The sequence below is a fragment of the Lygodium microphyllum genome, chromosome 22, assembly GCF_053477565.2.
Source record: "Lygodium microphyllum isolate KBCC chromosome 22, Lygodium_microphyllum_v1.1.10, whole genome shotgun sequence".
In the NCBI taxonomy this organism is placed as follows: Eukaryota; Viridiplantae; Streptophyta; class Polypodiopsida; order Schizaeales; family Lygodiaceae; genus Lygodium; species Lygodium microphyllum.
The window spans coordinates 83,238,104-83,253,166 of NC_141156.1; the positions used below are offsets into that span (position 1 = coordinate 83,238,104).

At 41.0% G+C, this 15,063-nt stretch overlaps 1 protein-coding gene across 2 annotated transcripts in view; it reads right to left on the reverse strand.

Annotated features, from left to right (window-relative positions):
- LOC148017352 (FAD/NAD(P)-binding oxidoreductase) overlaps positions 1-15,063 on the reverse strand; it is a 141,165-nt gene that overhangs the window by 71,710 nt on the left and 54,392 nt on the right. For both annotated transcript variants that reach the window (XM_087662541.1, XM_087662540.1), the window contains exon 6: positions 9,859-9,913. In XM_087662541.1, coding sequence (XP_087518667.1) covers positions 9,859-9,913 — 55 coding nt within the window. The remainder of the gene's footprint in view (positions 1-9,858; positions 9,914-15,063) is intronic.

The window sequence follows — 15,063 nt, forward strand, 5'->3', positions numbered from 1 at the left end:
AGAGTGGCACTCAATGGCAATGGTTGTGTTGGAGGTGGTGGCAGGTGATGGCTATGGTGGAAGCCACTCTAATACCACAATTGGCCCAAGTGTGAAGTAATTGTGCATGATAGATGAGAGAGAGTTAGAAAAAGAAAGAAAAAAAGAAAAGTTATACTAAGATCCTATGGAGGCCAAAACTAACTGAAAGGACAAAATCAAGTACATCAATCATCATTCTCACATTCCACTTTAAGTTCCCAAAAGTCATAATCAACTCAAAATTAAAAGAAAAAATGAAAGTAAGCACTAAGATCAACCTATAGATCACACTCAAGTGAAAGATCTAACAAAAATTCAAAGATGGAATAGTAGAAAGACTCTACACTAGTGGTAACCATGGAAAGAGACGCAAGGAAGAAACATTGAATATACCTAGAAGCCTAAAAGGGACACCACACACATACTAAAATAAAGAAATGCAAAGAGTATATAACAAAAATTTGATCTCACAAAAGGATCGAAGGAGAGACATTCAACTATCTAGAGCCTAACCATTGAGGTGCTTATATGTCAAACTACAAATCCCAACTCCAAGATCTCTTAGCCACAATGAACACTCAAATCATCAATTAGAGATTAAACCACTCCCATCTAGGAACTCATCGATAAAGGAGAGGATGGCAACAGATTAAAAGAGGAGATCCCACAAGACATTATAAGATAGGGGTATAATATGTCGAAAGGTCCACCTAAACATTTTCAAATGGCCACTTCCTTTCTGCTTTGGATGTCCAAAACTCTGCATAACTACTCTACTACATCTATAGACCGCCCATTGTTTGTTTCTTCGAGCTTCGCTTACTTTAGCCAATTCATGTTTCCTATTTTTGAGCTAGGTGGGTGTGAGCTCATCTGCCTTTCATATCTTAATTCCTTGCAAGGATCTAGTTTGCTTCATTACTTCTATTTTTTCTTGCATAGTTGTATACTTTATAAACAGATGTTTTTCTTTGAGCACGATTGAAGGATTTCTCAAGGTTAATGAAAGGAAAAGGGAAAAGTAAATAATCAATGCACAATAATACTCAGTGACAAATAAAAGCCAATGTACTAATAAATAAATGAAAATGCAATGCTTGGAAGACCACAATGAACAATGCCACACTTCATATGCTAGGGTTGCACAAAGTGTCCTTTATAGAAGAATCTAAACCTTGAATGACTTAACCATCATAAGAAACCCTAACCCCAATAACACTTGAGTCCTAGATGGCTAGGGGTAACTATCATAAGTGATAGTTTAAACACACTAATGAGCCCAAAACATGGACCAAAGGGCATCAACAAGGAGCCAATGAGATGGCCTACAAAAATTAGTCTTGTCAATGAAGGCATGCTTAACATAGCAAGTGAATGGAAGGTTAGCTGACGTATCAAATAGGTGGGTGGCATGAAATAGATTCATGGTTCACTAGGTGTGGCATATGGGATTGATCTGTATTACATGGTGACTCTAGGTGTTTACCCCAAAGAAGGGTGCCTAATCAACGTTAGACTCATGTGCTGAAAATATGTAAGATGATCCAATACACATTGACATGTTAGCAAATTGTGTGGCCACTTGAGAGATGGAAGGAACGGAAGGTGCTTCATGCACACAAGTTGAATACCCTTGCGTGTAGGTCCCAATCAGTGTTTGGTATAGGAGTTCCACTCCTACCACCACACCGCCACCAGCCAATTGTGGGCCAAGATTTAGATCTATGGCATACATGCCTAATGGAATGGTATCCCCTAATGTGGCATATTGCAAAGTAGATAGGTTAGTGTATGTAGCAAAAGAAGATGAAATTGAAATGGGTGGGATGGACAGGATGGGTAGGGATAGAAATGGAAAATGGATGGGAATTGTAGAACGGATGGGAATTGAACTTATGAATGTTGATCTTGATTAAGTGATGATGAAGCACCATAAGTAAAATCATTGGAATGAGCATGTGGCATAGAGGTATTACCTAACCTTCTGCTTCTATAATCACCTCTTCTTGCATTCACATACTAGTATGAATTTGATAATTTGATGGAAAGGATGACAACAGATTAGCTCATAGTAGCCAAATTGGTGTGTCCTCTTTAGATTGAGGAAGTTGGTTCCAAAACAACATAGATCTATCTCGCTGATGAGCATCTCCCTCCGCGTCATACACTAGGTAAATGGAATGATAAGTCAAATCTAACATGAGAGGTGGATGTGTAAGGGTAAAAGGCCCTTGGGCCTAGCCATATACACTGACCGCCCATATTCTTTATTCATAAATATGAGATAGTGCAATAAGGCTATCATATCATTCTTGACAACACCTACATTGTGTGTGCTCTTCTCTCCCGCATCTTCCCCTTCTCCTTCTCCACTGCCATTGCATCCCCTTCAACTGGTATCAGAGCTTTGGATCAGAGCTTGATCGTGGAGCTTGGCCCAGCATTACTTCAACCCGGATTGAAGACCTAGAGCTTGGAGCTTCAATGCCAGCCATGGCTTCTTCACCCTGAGGTAAGATTTTATCTCCTCCCTCTCCCGGGCCCTCATAGACTCTTTACAGGTGTTCCTTGTTCATTGGGCACCTTGTATGTCCCCATTTGCCCCCTTATCCTCATGATAACCAGCAGGCCCCATAGTAGCAGCTCACCTGTTCTTGCGCTTGTTTCAAAATATGACTCAAAAATCCCATTTTTTCTCATATCTCAGGCATCCGGAACCTGATTTAGGCAAGGTAAGAGTCTAACTTGGAATTTTGGCACGCTCTGGACGCAATGGCGATGTTAGATCTACCAAATTCTGATCACAGAATGTTCTGCAACAGATCTGGGTTGATTTACAGCAAGAAAATGTCATGCTCTTAGCTTATGTGATGCTCCTAAGGCTTGGTAATTAATGCCCATATGCTTTGGGGATGTTTGCCCAATGTTTTGAGATGCTTTGGGACTTGGTTTGAGCTTCCATAGCTCGATTTATGTAGGGATTTACTGCTGTACATTGTTTGGGCAGCAAGGTTTTATCAAGGACAGCTTATGCATAATGCTCTTTGTTGACATTTGGATATCTTGTTTGATGTATTGATGCTTGGTCATCATGGTTTATGCCTGGATATGCTATTTGAGAGCTATTGAGTCTTGATTTGGATGCGGACACTTCGTTGTTGGTTGGGATTTATGCTACCTTGGTTGACAGGTTATTTTACCTTCAGTTTGGTTATGCCTATAGTCTACGGGTGCTCCCGACTACTCAGGATGATATGTTGATGTATTTGGATGATGCCACTTTGATGTTTATTCTCTTGGATGCTTCTTGAGCAAAGAGTAGAGCTCAATTCTTGGTTCACTGTCATTTTCTTTGCAGCTAGCATTTCACTTGACAAGGTTTATGCCCCGTGCTACCCATTATGGGATTGACGTCTGATGTGAATGCTTTTGGGTTCGGCTACAGTATGGCAGATGTTTGGGCTTGACAAGACTTGTATTTGAGGACTTTTGTGGAGCAGTTGGACATTGATTTGGCTTTTCCGTTACAACCTTGGATGCTACTTGGCCTTATGCTCCGATGTTATGGATCCCTCGATATTTGGTTGCTACAGACATGTATTGAGTAGAGTTGCTTCATTGTCTTGGAAGAGTTTTATTGAGCTTTGTATCCTCATTGATGCTTGGATTTATTGCAGGTTATTTTGGTCAATTAGTAAACTTTACAGTGCTTGGGCTGCAGTTATGGCTTTCTTGCTTCTCTGTTGTCTAGCTTCCATGCTAGTTAGGGTACTGTTGCCCGTCCATGTTAGAGAGCAGATGCTATGTATGCTTACCCATCTATGCACATGGTCTACTATTGTATACCTTACAGAGCCACTTATTTGGATGTTGTTGTACAGATGTTTGGGCTTCTCCTGGAGCTTGACTCTTGCAGGATGCTTTGCCACTTGTTGGTCTTTACTTAACTTGGATGTTCCTGGGTGGCATAATGTACTACATAGCTATACATATGAGTATGGTTATGGGCTGATTTCATGGCTGAATACCGTATGCTCTTGTGACAGATGTCTTATGCTTTACCGTACTGTGGTTGGTTATGTCATGCAATTGGCTACGACTCTTCTTCATGTGGGAGCTTTTGCATCCTTGGTTGATGCCTTTATGTCCTCTCGTCCGTTGAGGTTTCATGAGCCTTTGCAGCATACTTCTACCACCGATGTACTTGCAGATGATTGTCTTCATGAGCACGTTCCCTCCGTTGGGACAGCCCTCAACTCCTTGAGCTCCGTGGATGCTATGGATAGCCCTATTCATGATAACTTGGATTCCTTGTCGTCTTCTACAGGTTCTTTAGTTACAGATGTTGATGCTTCCATTGTGGAAAGCTTGGGCATGTTAAAAGAAAATGTTTTAGACTGATTAGAGAGCAGCAGAGACTGAGACTGACTCAACATGAGCAAAGAGTCAGCAATGCAGCAGGTGTTACCACTCTTTCTAGTGGTGAGGTACATGCAGTTACCCATGATGATGTAGTTGAGCATGTCCTCCTGTCATCTAGTTTCCCTATAGCTTACTTGCTCAATGATCAAGCCTATGTCTTTGATTGGCTATTGGATTCTTCGACCTCTTGTCATATTACTCCTCATAGAGCATGGTTCTCTTCTTACAGGGAGGTTGGCAGATGTATTGATTCGGGCCTTGAGCAAACTTATGCTATTGTTGATACAAGGGACATACACCTAGCTTTGCTTGATGGGGCTTCTCTTGTGCTCCATGATGTATTACATGTTTCTATGCTCAGTAGGAGCTTGATTTCTGTCAATCAGTTGTATGATGTAGGTTACTCTGTTTCTCTTCAGGATAGGTTATGGAAGATCTGTCGTGATTACTTGGTTTTGGCCAGAGGTTCTAGAGTTGGTTCTCATTACCCAGTGCATGTCTCTCATGTAAGAGATTCTATGGTTGCAGTTATCCAGATACCACATGCATTGTTATGGCATTATCGCCTAGGCCATATGCACCATAGAGAGATGGAGATCTTGTCTTGTTCAGACTCCATGCTGCCTCCTTTATCACATGCAAATCTTGATGCTTGCCCTGATTGTACTTATGGTCCTTACAAAGCCCCTTTGGCTCATGGCGATCGTGAGAGACATGATCCTCTAGATCCTATCCATTGTGCAGTATATGGACCTATGCCTTCCCAGTTACTTGGTGGAGCATCGTACTTTATGACCTTCGTGGATCATGCTACCCACCGTGTTTGGGTTTTTTCCTTGGTACCGATTAAGGATGCCGCAATTATGCTTGACAGGTTTATGGATTCTGCTGGTTGCAAGCCTAGGTGCTTGCAGATGGATTATGAGAGTCATGCTATCTCTCCCAGCTTTCAATCCTATTGTCAACAGTCTGGAATTGATTTCCTATACCCACGGTATGTGCCTGACTCTACAGGCAAAGGTTGCTTCTATGCTTACCACAGCTAGGTTATCTTATGGCTTTTGGGCAAAGGCCCTTATGACGGCAATCCACTTGCTTAATAGAATGCAGTGTCTGACTTTGGATGGTATTACACCACACGAGGCATGGAGTGGCATGAGACCCTCCTATGATTTATTGAGGATGTTTGGCTGCCAGGCATTTGTAAATATGCCAGATATGCCTATATCACACAGATGTATTCTCCTTGGTTATGGAGATGGTGACTTTCAAGCTTACAAGTTATGGGATTAGGATGCCCAACAGGTTATAAGCAGCCGTCATGCTATCTTTTATGAGACACAGACATCTCTCAAGCCTCTTGATGCGTGTTCAGTGCGCTTTATGATTGATGCTACAGCCGTATGTAAGTCTTCCGCTTCGCTGAGCCCGCATATTATCTTGAGACCCCGTCTGACATGTGTCCGGGATGCTGGCCCTTCTTCTATGATTGACTTTGGAGAATCTATATGCTCTCAGTTGTCTCCTATGCACCACGCTGATGCTATGCACTACTTTGATACTTATGCATTACAGCCTTGCACTCATAAGTTGTGCTTGCTTCATGAGAAGCATTCTTGGATTACTCTGCTGGATGGAGTTGCAGGATCGCTAATCTTTTGGATGTCATGGACTCGGGGATACTTGACTCTTCTTTCACAGAGGTTCCCGCTTATTGCACAGCTCGCTTTCTGATTGGGCGTTGGGTGAGATGTCATGATTCCTCACCTTGTCTCTTTTCCTTTTTGCTTTGTTTTTTCACTCCCTGGCCCATTGGCCTTTTAGTAGGAGGTTGTTGGGGTAAAAGGCCCTTGGGCCTGCCTATGTACACTAACCGCCCATATTCTTTATTCATATATATGAGATAGTGCAATAAGACTGTCATATCATTCTTGACAGCACCTACATTGTGTGTGCTCTTCTCTCCCGCATCTTCCTCTTCTCCTTCTCCACTACCATTGCATCCCCTTCAAGATGATGAGCCTAGGGGCTTGACCTATGTCAAGCTCTCTAATCTCTGCCTTTGGACAAACATATATTCCTCTTCCATAAGAAGATACATTTTGCATGGTAAAAGGCTTTCCTTTGAAGGAAGCTCTACCCCTTCCACCCTGGGAGCAAATAAAGGATACCAATCCCTTGCAGTCGATGTCATACACTCTAAGGTAGATAGCTTAGGTGAAGATGTGGAAGACATCTCAAGAGATATTCCCGCAAACTCGAATGCCAAGTTTTATTCTTCATGAAGAGTGAGGATCTTTAGCTCTAAGAGCACCTCTACTCTAATACCATGTAAAGTAAGCACAAGCAAACCATATAACTGCTCTAATACCGTACAAAGAAATAGTATAGCAAACACAAAGAAACGAAAAATGTATGACAATATGTAGCACACGATTTGTAGAACATTGAATAAGAATCAGTGAATGAGAATATGAATGATACAATCATGGAGCCTCAAACCTCCGTCTCAAGAATCCAGGTACAAGTGACTGAGAATGGTGTTGGAGTGTGTCATACTCAAGATGGATCCCTGAACACAGCAGCACCAATACACCAAGCTGAGGTGAAGGGACACATTGTGCAGTTCTCAAAAGTCTCTGACAAACGCAGGTACCAGCAGTGAAAACACAGTTATAATGATAGTCCTGATGATGTTAGTCCTCCAAATAACAGCTGGGACCTATATTCTTGCAAAATGCAGGTCTAAATCAGCTCTTGGTATAGGTCACTTGGCTGGAACAGTGCTACAGCAGGGATGGCCTGTCTAACAGCACATGGTGACAATCAGCATCCAAAACACAGATCATAGCGGGTCATGGCTGGCTGGCCCACCGGCACCTGAACACTGATATCCTCAAGTAATGGCAATGTCCTCCACACAGGCAGCAGGCTGGGAGAAATGACCACAAGGCAGCCTGTATTCTTGCAAAATGCAGGCCTGAATCAGCTCCTGGGTAGGTTGCCTCACTGGAACACAGTGTTAGTGGGCCTGTCTAGCAGCTCATGGCAAGAATCAGCCACCAAAACACAAGTCATGGCAAGGCATGGCTGACTGGCCCGGCAACTAGTCTTTGGAGTGGTCAACTCTGGATCCACCATATTTGTGGCATCTCCCATGGCAATCTACAATCTCCCTTGCTTGCATTCCTTGCTTAGCTTGCTTAGCTTGCTTCCATGTATCTTTTTTGTCTCTACCATATACTCCCCACATTCCACATCATAAACATCTAGTAGTGGTAGGGATAGATTGTTTGTTTTGAAAAGGTATTGGGGCTGACCATCCCTTATCCTTCTCCCTTCAAGGCATGGATACTCAATAGACCGAACATACATTGAAAACACTCAACCAATGCTAAATCTTCACAAACAAAACGAAAACCCTCCCAAAAAAAAAAGATAGTCCATTGTGTTTCCATCGGCCTTTGCACAACTTAGTAGGCCATTGGGCAGCCAAAGTGCATCATTTGTTCGGTGCTCTAGGCTCACTTGGTAAGATTACCATTGCCTTTGTAGTCTTGGTAGGTCGCTGGGTAGCCAACTTTGCCCAATGCCCTGGTTGCTTTGAGATGGAATATGTTGGGGTAAAAGCAAAGAAAAGGGCTTGGACTTGTTTGTAGTCCCTCCTTGAATCAATTGTGGGCCAAAGAGGGGGTGTTGAACTAAAAATGCATTAACTTTGTTAAAATAGCCCCAAAATTCAAATTAACTAGTGAATTAAAAAACATCTTATTAAAAAGAAACACTCTCCCAAAGATTTTCTGTGTCCGACATGCAAACCCTAATTTGAAAGGCCCCAAACTTTCCATAAATAGATAGGCTACCCTCCCTCCATTTAGTCCAATCTCGTTTTTGCAGCTTGCAAGTGCTAGAGCTTTGTGGTCCACACCTCGTCCATGGAGATCTCAACTCGAGCTACCCACCATTGCTGTCCATCACCTCGCACCTGCTTCCAAGCTTGCACTGGAGCTGTCTAACTGCTGGCTGTTCAAGGCTAGAACAGCCTGCATTTACAATTTTCTACCCTCCTGTGCCACTGTACAGCCTATCCCTACTGTGGCCCAGCTGTTCATGACCCCCAGACAGCTGCTGTCTGCTCTGCCCTGGCTGCCACAACATTTCCAAATCTGCGTCTTGCTGCCTGCAAGGTCCACCGTCATCATTGTTGCCTGCGTTTGCATATTTCCAGCATTCTTCACCTATCTGTCTCACCGATCCAACATCCATTGCTGTGTTTGCTGCTGCCATACATCCTCAGAGGCTGCCAGCTGCATTGTGGGATCCATCAGTTTACAATACACTCTCCAGCTCATACTCTTTGCCCCAGTCCCCAAGACATGGGACTTTGGGGGTTAGAATTCATTCTCTACACAATGTGTTTGCTGCATGAGCATTGTATTCTATTCAAATTCATTCATTCCATTGTTCATTGTGCTCATTCTCTCCAAGTTACGCTAACCATAACTGTGTTCTATTATCAGTTTGTGCTTTGTCACTTTTAATTGATAGCTCATGGCAATTTCACTGTTGGAACTTGGCTTGCACACACAAGGCACTCTCCCGCTAATCACTTTTCTGGTCCTTTGGAGATGTCCTAAGGGATCAACAAATTTGGATGTGCACATTCCAAGCCTCTTTTTAGGCACCAATTCAGGCCATACCACTCAAAAATGTTGGTCCTGCACTTGGTTCTGATGAAATGATAGTAGATACACCACTTTTCCTTGCATTGCACTAACCAATCTGCAAACCACAGTGGACTCTTGCACTGCCTACTACTGGCTCTCCACATATTTGAACTGCCCATTTTCATTGACTGATTAATCATCAGCACATGTCCCTAGTGAATACAACACACCAAATATGGCTATGGTACATCACAGCATGCCACAAAACACACTAGAACTTCCTTGCCATCTGAGCATCTCGTCCAATTGTTGTAGATCATTAAAGGGATTTATTGAGATAATGCCTCCATGATGATCATTCAAGAAATGCTGCCAGGCTGAGTTTTCTAGTTCTTTACTGCTTCTAACTGTACTGTTTACTTCTTCCTAAGAATACTAAGACGATTTTTCACAGGGAGAAAATGAATACTTCCATCATCATTACAATTTACAAGTCAGCCATTAGCAGTGTTAACTTAACTTTAATCTCTCTACAACTATCAGGAATGAACTCAGTAAGAAACAGAAACATGTAACTTCAATAGCCCTCCTCCACCCCCCAAAAAAAATAGAAAGAGAAGAAAGAAACAAAAGGAAAGTTTTTCAACTCTTAAATTCAGCTCAAAACAGATGCATCAGTTATCATTGTTATGAGACAAGTGCACCAAGATATTCCACCTTATTAATGTTTCCCACAGCCATGCATTACCTTGACCATGAGATCAAAATAGCCTTTTGAATCTGGTGGTGAAATTGGAGTGTATCTGCCGAATTATAAAAGCTGATAGGAAATTAGTATGCAATTTTTAATATCATCATACAACTTGCATAACTATGTCCAACAACATACAAAACCCACAATTGCAAAACTATCTTTGCCTTCTAACATGTTGCTTAATATGTTGCCCAACTTCGCTCATAAGGTTCTTTTCTCTACGAAGAAGTATGGAGTCTTGCTCAATACTAGGAAAAAAGACAGGGTGTTACAGTGTTGATCTTTGTCATATGAATTCATGTGTTGATCTTTCATATGAATTCATAACCTTTGTATGCCACATCAAAAATCCAAGGTGTTGTTTCAGAGTGCCATTTTGTATGTTTTTCTTTCCATGGCAATGTGCAAGTCTTTTTTACACATATTTCTTGTAGAATGCTACCCTGCACAAATCATTCTGATGCATGTAAAGCACCATACAAGTTAAAGAGCTCAAAGTATCTTATTCACACCTTGAGTGAATTAATGGAGAGACCATAAGCTGAGAAATTATATTCTTGCAATTCCTTTAAGTGATTGCTAGCACACATACTAAGACGTGGTAGAACTAGGCAATTTTTGGGAGAAACCATGGTAATGACCTTATTGAACACTAAATACACCAAGCATAAAATTCACATACACTGAAATGCAAATGTTACCAATCAATCTAGGACAATGGACACATGTGTGGCCCCAAAATTTGGCACCCCTTGCAGTATTTCTTTGACTTGTATTGCTAAAGCTTGAAGTACACTGTGATCCAGTCTGACTTCCTTCAATCCTCAATATATCTTGTTGTCCATAGCAACCAACAAGCCTTCAATCTGATTTGCCCCTTGATTGGACAAGAAAACAGCTTGCAATTCACCCTTGACCACTAAACTAACTCTAGTTAATAAGTAGTGAGACAACTTATTAACTAAGTTGTGTCCACATTATACACCAAAACATTGAACATTGCCCATAATTGACCAATTCTAACACACCCCCCTCCCCCCAATGCTAATGCGATGATGTATAAGGAGTGAATCAATAACCAAAATCTAGTACTTTTCACATGATAGTGCCTTGATAAAAATATCTGCAACATTCTCCTCTGTGGAAATGTAGATCACGCTTATCTCCCTTACAAGTGATCTATCTTGACATAGAAATAATTTATCTCAATGTGTTTCGTGCATGAAACACTCAATTCCATGCAACTACAATAGCACTCTAACCATTAGAAAGAATAGAAGTGGATCCCCCCAAATGAACATGAAGATTAGCAAATACACAGCTTAACTAAACACATTTGACTATTGCTCTAAAAGCTGCCCTATTACCAGGCTTCACAAGATAGGTAGCCACAATAGGCTGCTTCTTGCTTAGCCAAGAAATGCAGGACTAGCCTAGAAAGAAACAATGTAAGACCACCTTGTATCGTGATCACCAGCCCAAGCTTAATCACTGTAAGCGTGCATTTGCAAGTTTCCCCCCTTGGGAAATAGCAAACCATATGGCTATGTTCCTTGCAAATAGATGAGGCAGTCAACAACCTAGCTGTAAATAGCAACATCAAATAGATTACTACCATCATGGATTGAATTTTTTTTCCATAGGTGTGCTCATAGGCTTACAACCTTGCATGCTAAGTCTTACTATCAACTTCTAAACATACTGTAACTAAGACATAACAATACCATGTTGCTTTTGGGTAAACTGAATCACCACAAACAGTGAAGCAACCCCATATATAACAAAAGTAGATTGCAATTCAGCCTTGAAATCTGCAAGTTTTCTCTCATTTGGTCCAATGAGTAGCATATCATCTACATAAAGAATGATGATGATCATATCCCCCCTTCCTTCTTGACGCAGAGGATGTGTTTAGTTGGGCTGTTTTGGAAACCCTCTGCAATCAAAAATGCATCTATATTGGAGTACCAAGCACATGGAACCTATTTCAGGCCATAAAAGGCTCTATTCAGCTTGCAAACCTTGTGCTTTTGGCCTTGCACAATAAACCCTGGAAATTGTGCAACATATACATACTCTTCCAAATCTCCATTCAAAAATATAGTCTTTTTATCAAATTGATGCACATCCCAACTGAAATGTGCAACCATACCAATCATACATCTAATGATGGTCATCTTGGATGTAGGAGCAAATGTCTCCTCATAATCAATACCCTTTCCTTGAGCATACTCTTTCACAACCAGTCTTGCCCGTCTCTGCCATTTTCAACTATGCAGAAATATACTCAGAAATCCTAAAATTGCTGAAACCCTAATCCTAGAATTTGAGGCTTTTTGGAAATTCATGCAATTTCTCGTCCATCTTGACCGTCTCATCCTGAATTTCAAACAAATTTTCCATTTCTCACACCCGGTGCCAAGAAATTCAGGGGGTTTTGACCAACTTTCCAAAAGTAAGTAATTCTGAATTTCTGCAATTTCTCAGAAATTTTTGGGGCTTTTCACTCTCATGCCTTCAAATGCACACTAGGAGCCGTGGTACAGCATTAAATTGCTGTTCTGATCAGTAAGGGGTATGGGAATCAAAACATTCATAGCCATTGTTTTGCTACACAACTGTGATTCAGCTCTTGACAGTTTTGGTACAAGTACTCTTGTTTGCTTTGAAATCCTAAAGAGGATTTTGCTCATTTACGTCTCTTCTATGTTGGAAGTTTTGGTTATAACTTCCATTCAGTTTGTATTCAGATATGGCAAGCAATCACAATGATGTTCTTGGTATCTTCACTAGTGGGGACCTACGAATTACTCCCTCTAGAGTTTCATGGTTTGGAACCTCCTTGTGGCCAAGAATTTATGGAATTATGTCATAGGTGATAAAGACCTTCAATGATTGCTCCTAGCATACATCCTCCTACATAAGGGAGAGGTTAAGAACAAACCAATATGAATGATGTTGATGGTATCCTCATCGGTGAGGACAAACTGGATGGTACAAATTATTCCCTCTAGAGTTTTATGATTCAGAACCTCCTTGTGGCCAAGAATTTACGAGATCATGTCAGAAGTGATGAAGTTCGATTGCTCCTAGCACACCTCCTGTAACGCAAGGGAGAGGAGGAGGACAACATGCTGCCAGCCCCATTGTTATACTTGACCAAATGAGATGGTATTCTAGAGATGCCCAAGCTTTGTCTTTGATAGCTCTATCAATGAAAAGAGCCATCATGCCTGACATTCGGTCCTACAAAACCTCACATGCAGCTTGAGTTATTTTGGAGGATATGTTTATGGACAGGAATAAGGCCTATCCTCTTTCTTACACAGAGAGCTGGCCAATACTAACATGAATTAACATGAAATCACATCACATATATCTAGGATGTGCACGAGCAAATGCTCAACATTGATGAGGTCATTGAATATGGTGAGATGGTGAACATCACTTTGAATACTCTTCCAAAGTCATACCTTGTTTTTCACACTTCACTGAATTTGACATTGAGGGGGACAGCTAAGCCCCTCACATTCATGGAGTTAACCGGTCTCTTGCTTCAAGAGGAGTAAACTCCGAAGGATATGGCCCTACATTCAAGTAATTCAAGTATGCTTTCTACATACAAATGCAAAGGGAAAGGAAAGAAAAATGCAAATCAGCCCAAGCAAGAGCACGAGGGCAATGGCTCATGGAGCAGCTGGCTGAGTAAGAGAAGCTTAACGGGAATGGCTGGTGGTCTCGAACGATGGCGATAGAGATAAGTGGCTCTGATACCACTATTGGCCCAGCTGTGAAGTAATTACGTGATTAATTGATAAAGAATGTAAGATAATGAATGAATTAATCGTGCACAATAACTCAATCACAATATAAGAGGCGATGTATTAATGAGTGTGAAAGAATACAACACTCAATGAAAAATGCCACATTTGTGTGCTAATGACACACAAATTGTCTTTTTATAATAAAAAGAAACCCTAACAGCTTAACCATCATGACTCATAGGAAAATCTAAATAAAACCCTAACTGTAGTGTCACTTAGTGCCTAGGACTCTACGGGCAACAACTACATTTAATGACAATTTAAATGCCTAGGGCCGGATCATGGATCAAAGTGCGTAAATGTGTAGCTCGTGAGATGGCCTACACACTTCACCTATGACCACCATTCGCAGTGTTATTGCCTTGGCTCCCCATTTTGATTGGCATGTGCATCAATTAGATGTGAAGACTGCTTTTTTGAATGGTGATCTTCATGAAGAGGTTTTTGTCACACAACCTCATGAGGAGGTTTGTATAAGGTGTGGGATTTATGGCTACTATTGACATTTGTCATAAACACATCGACCATGTAAATGTGCAGTGTTTGAAGAATATGCAATCACGTGAAGTTGTGACAAGCTTGCCTAAGTGCAAAGTGGTTAATATGCAAAAGTCTGTGAAGCATGCCAATCTGGAAAACAAACAAGGCATGCATTCCTCATGATAAACATGTAAGCAAGAATTTACTTGATATTGTACATTCGGATATGTGAGGTCCTATAAATGTTGCATCAATGACTGGATGTAAGTATTATGTAACCTTTATTGATGATCACACAAGAAAGGTAGGTATATTTAATAAGGTAAAAGTGAGGTGTTCTCTCACTTTTATGATTTTAAGAATCTAGTTAAGAAACAAGCAAGTGTGCAAATTAAGTGACTAAGGTCAAATGGAAGGGAAGTACCTCTTCAATGAGCTTAGTAATTTTCTAAAATAGCATGATATTCACAAGCGATTTACATGCATGTATACTCCCCAATAAAATGGTGTTGTTGAAAGAAAGAACATGTACATTGTAAAAATTGCACAAGCCTTGATGGCTAAAAAGAACATCTCTAGAACTATGTTTATTATTGATAGGACTCCCATTACTGCAGTGCATGATGTGACACCACCAAAGACGTTTACTTGCAACAAGCTAGATTTGTCACATGTTAAGTGTTTGGATGCCTTGCAAAAATATACACGTGGTATGCTATTCCCTTGGGCAAAAGAGATACAGGTGTTACAATCTAATTAGAGCTTACAGGCAAGAAGCAAGTGAGTAAAGATATGGTATTTGATGAGATGAGCAATTGGTATACTGCTGAAAACAAGTTGTTACAGATGATGTAAAAAAAAGATGGCTGCAAAAAATGTGCATTAACAATCACAA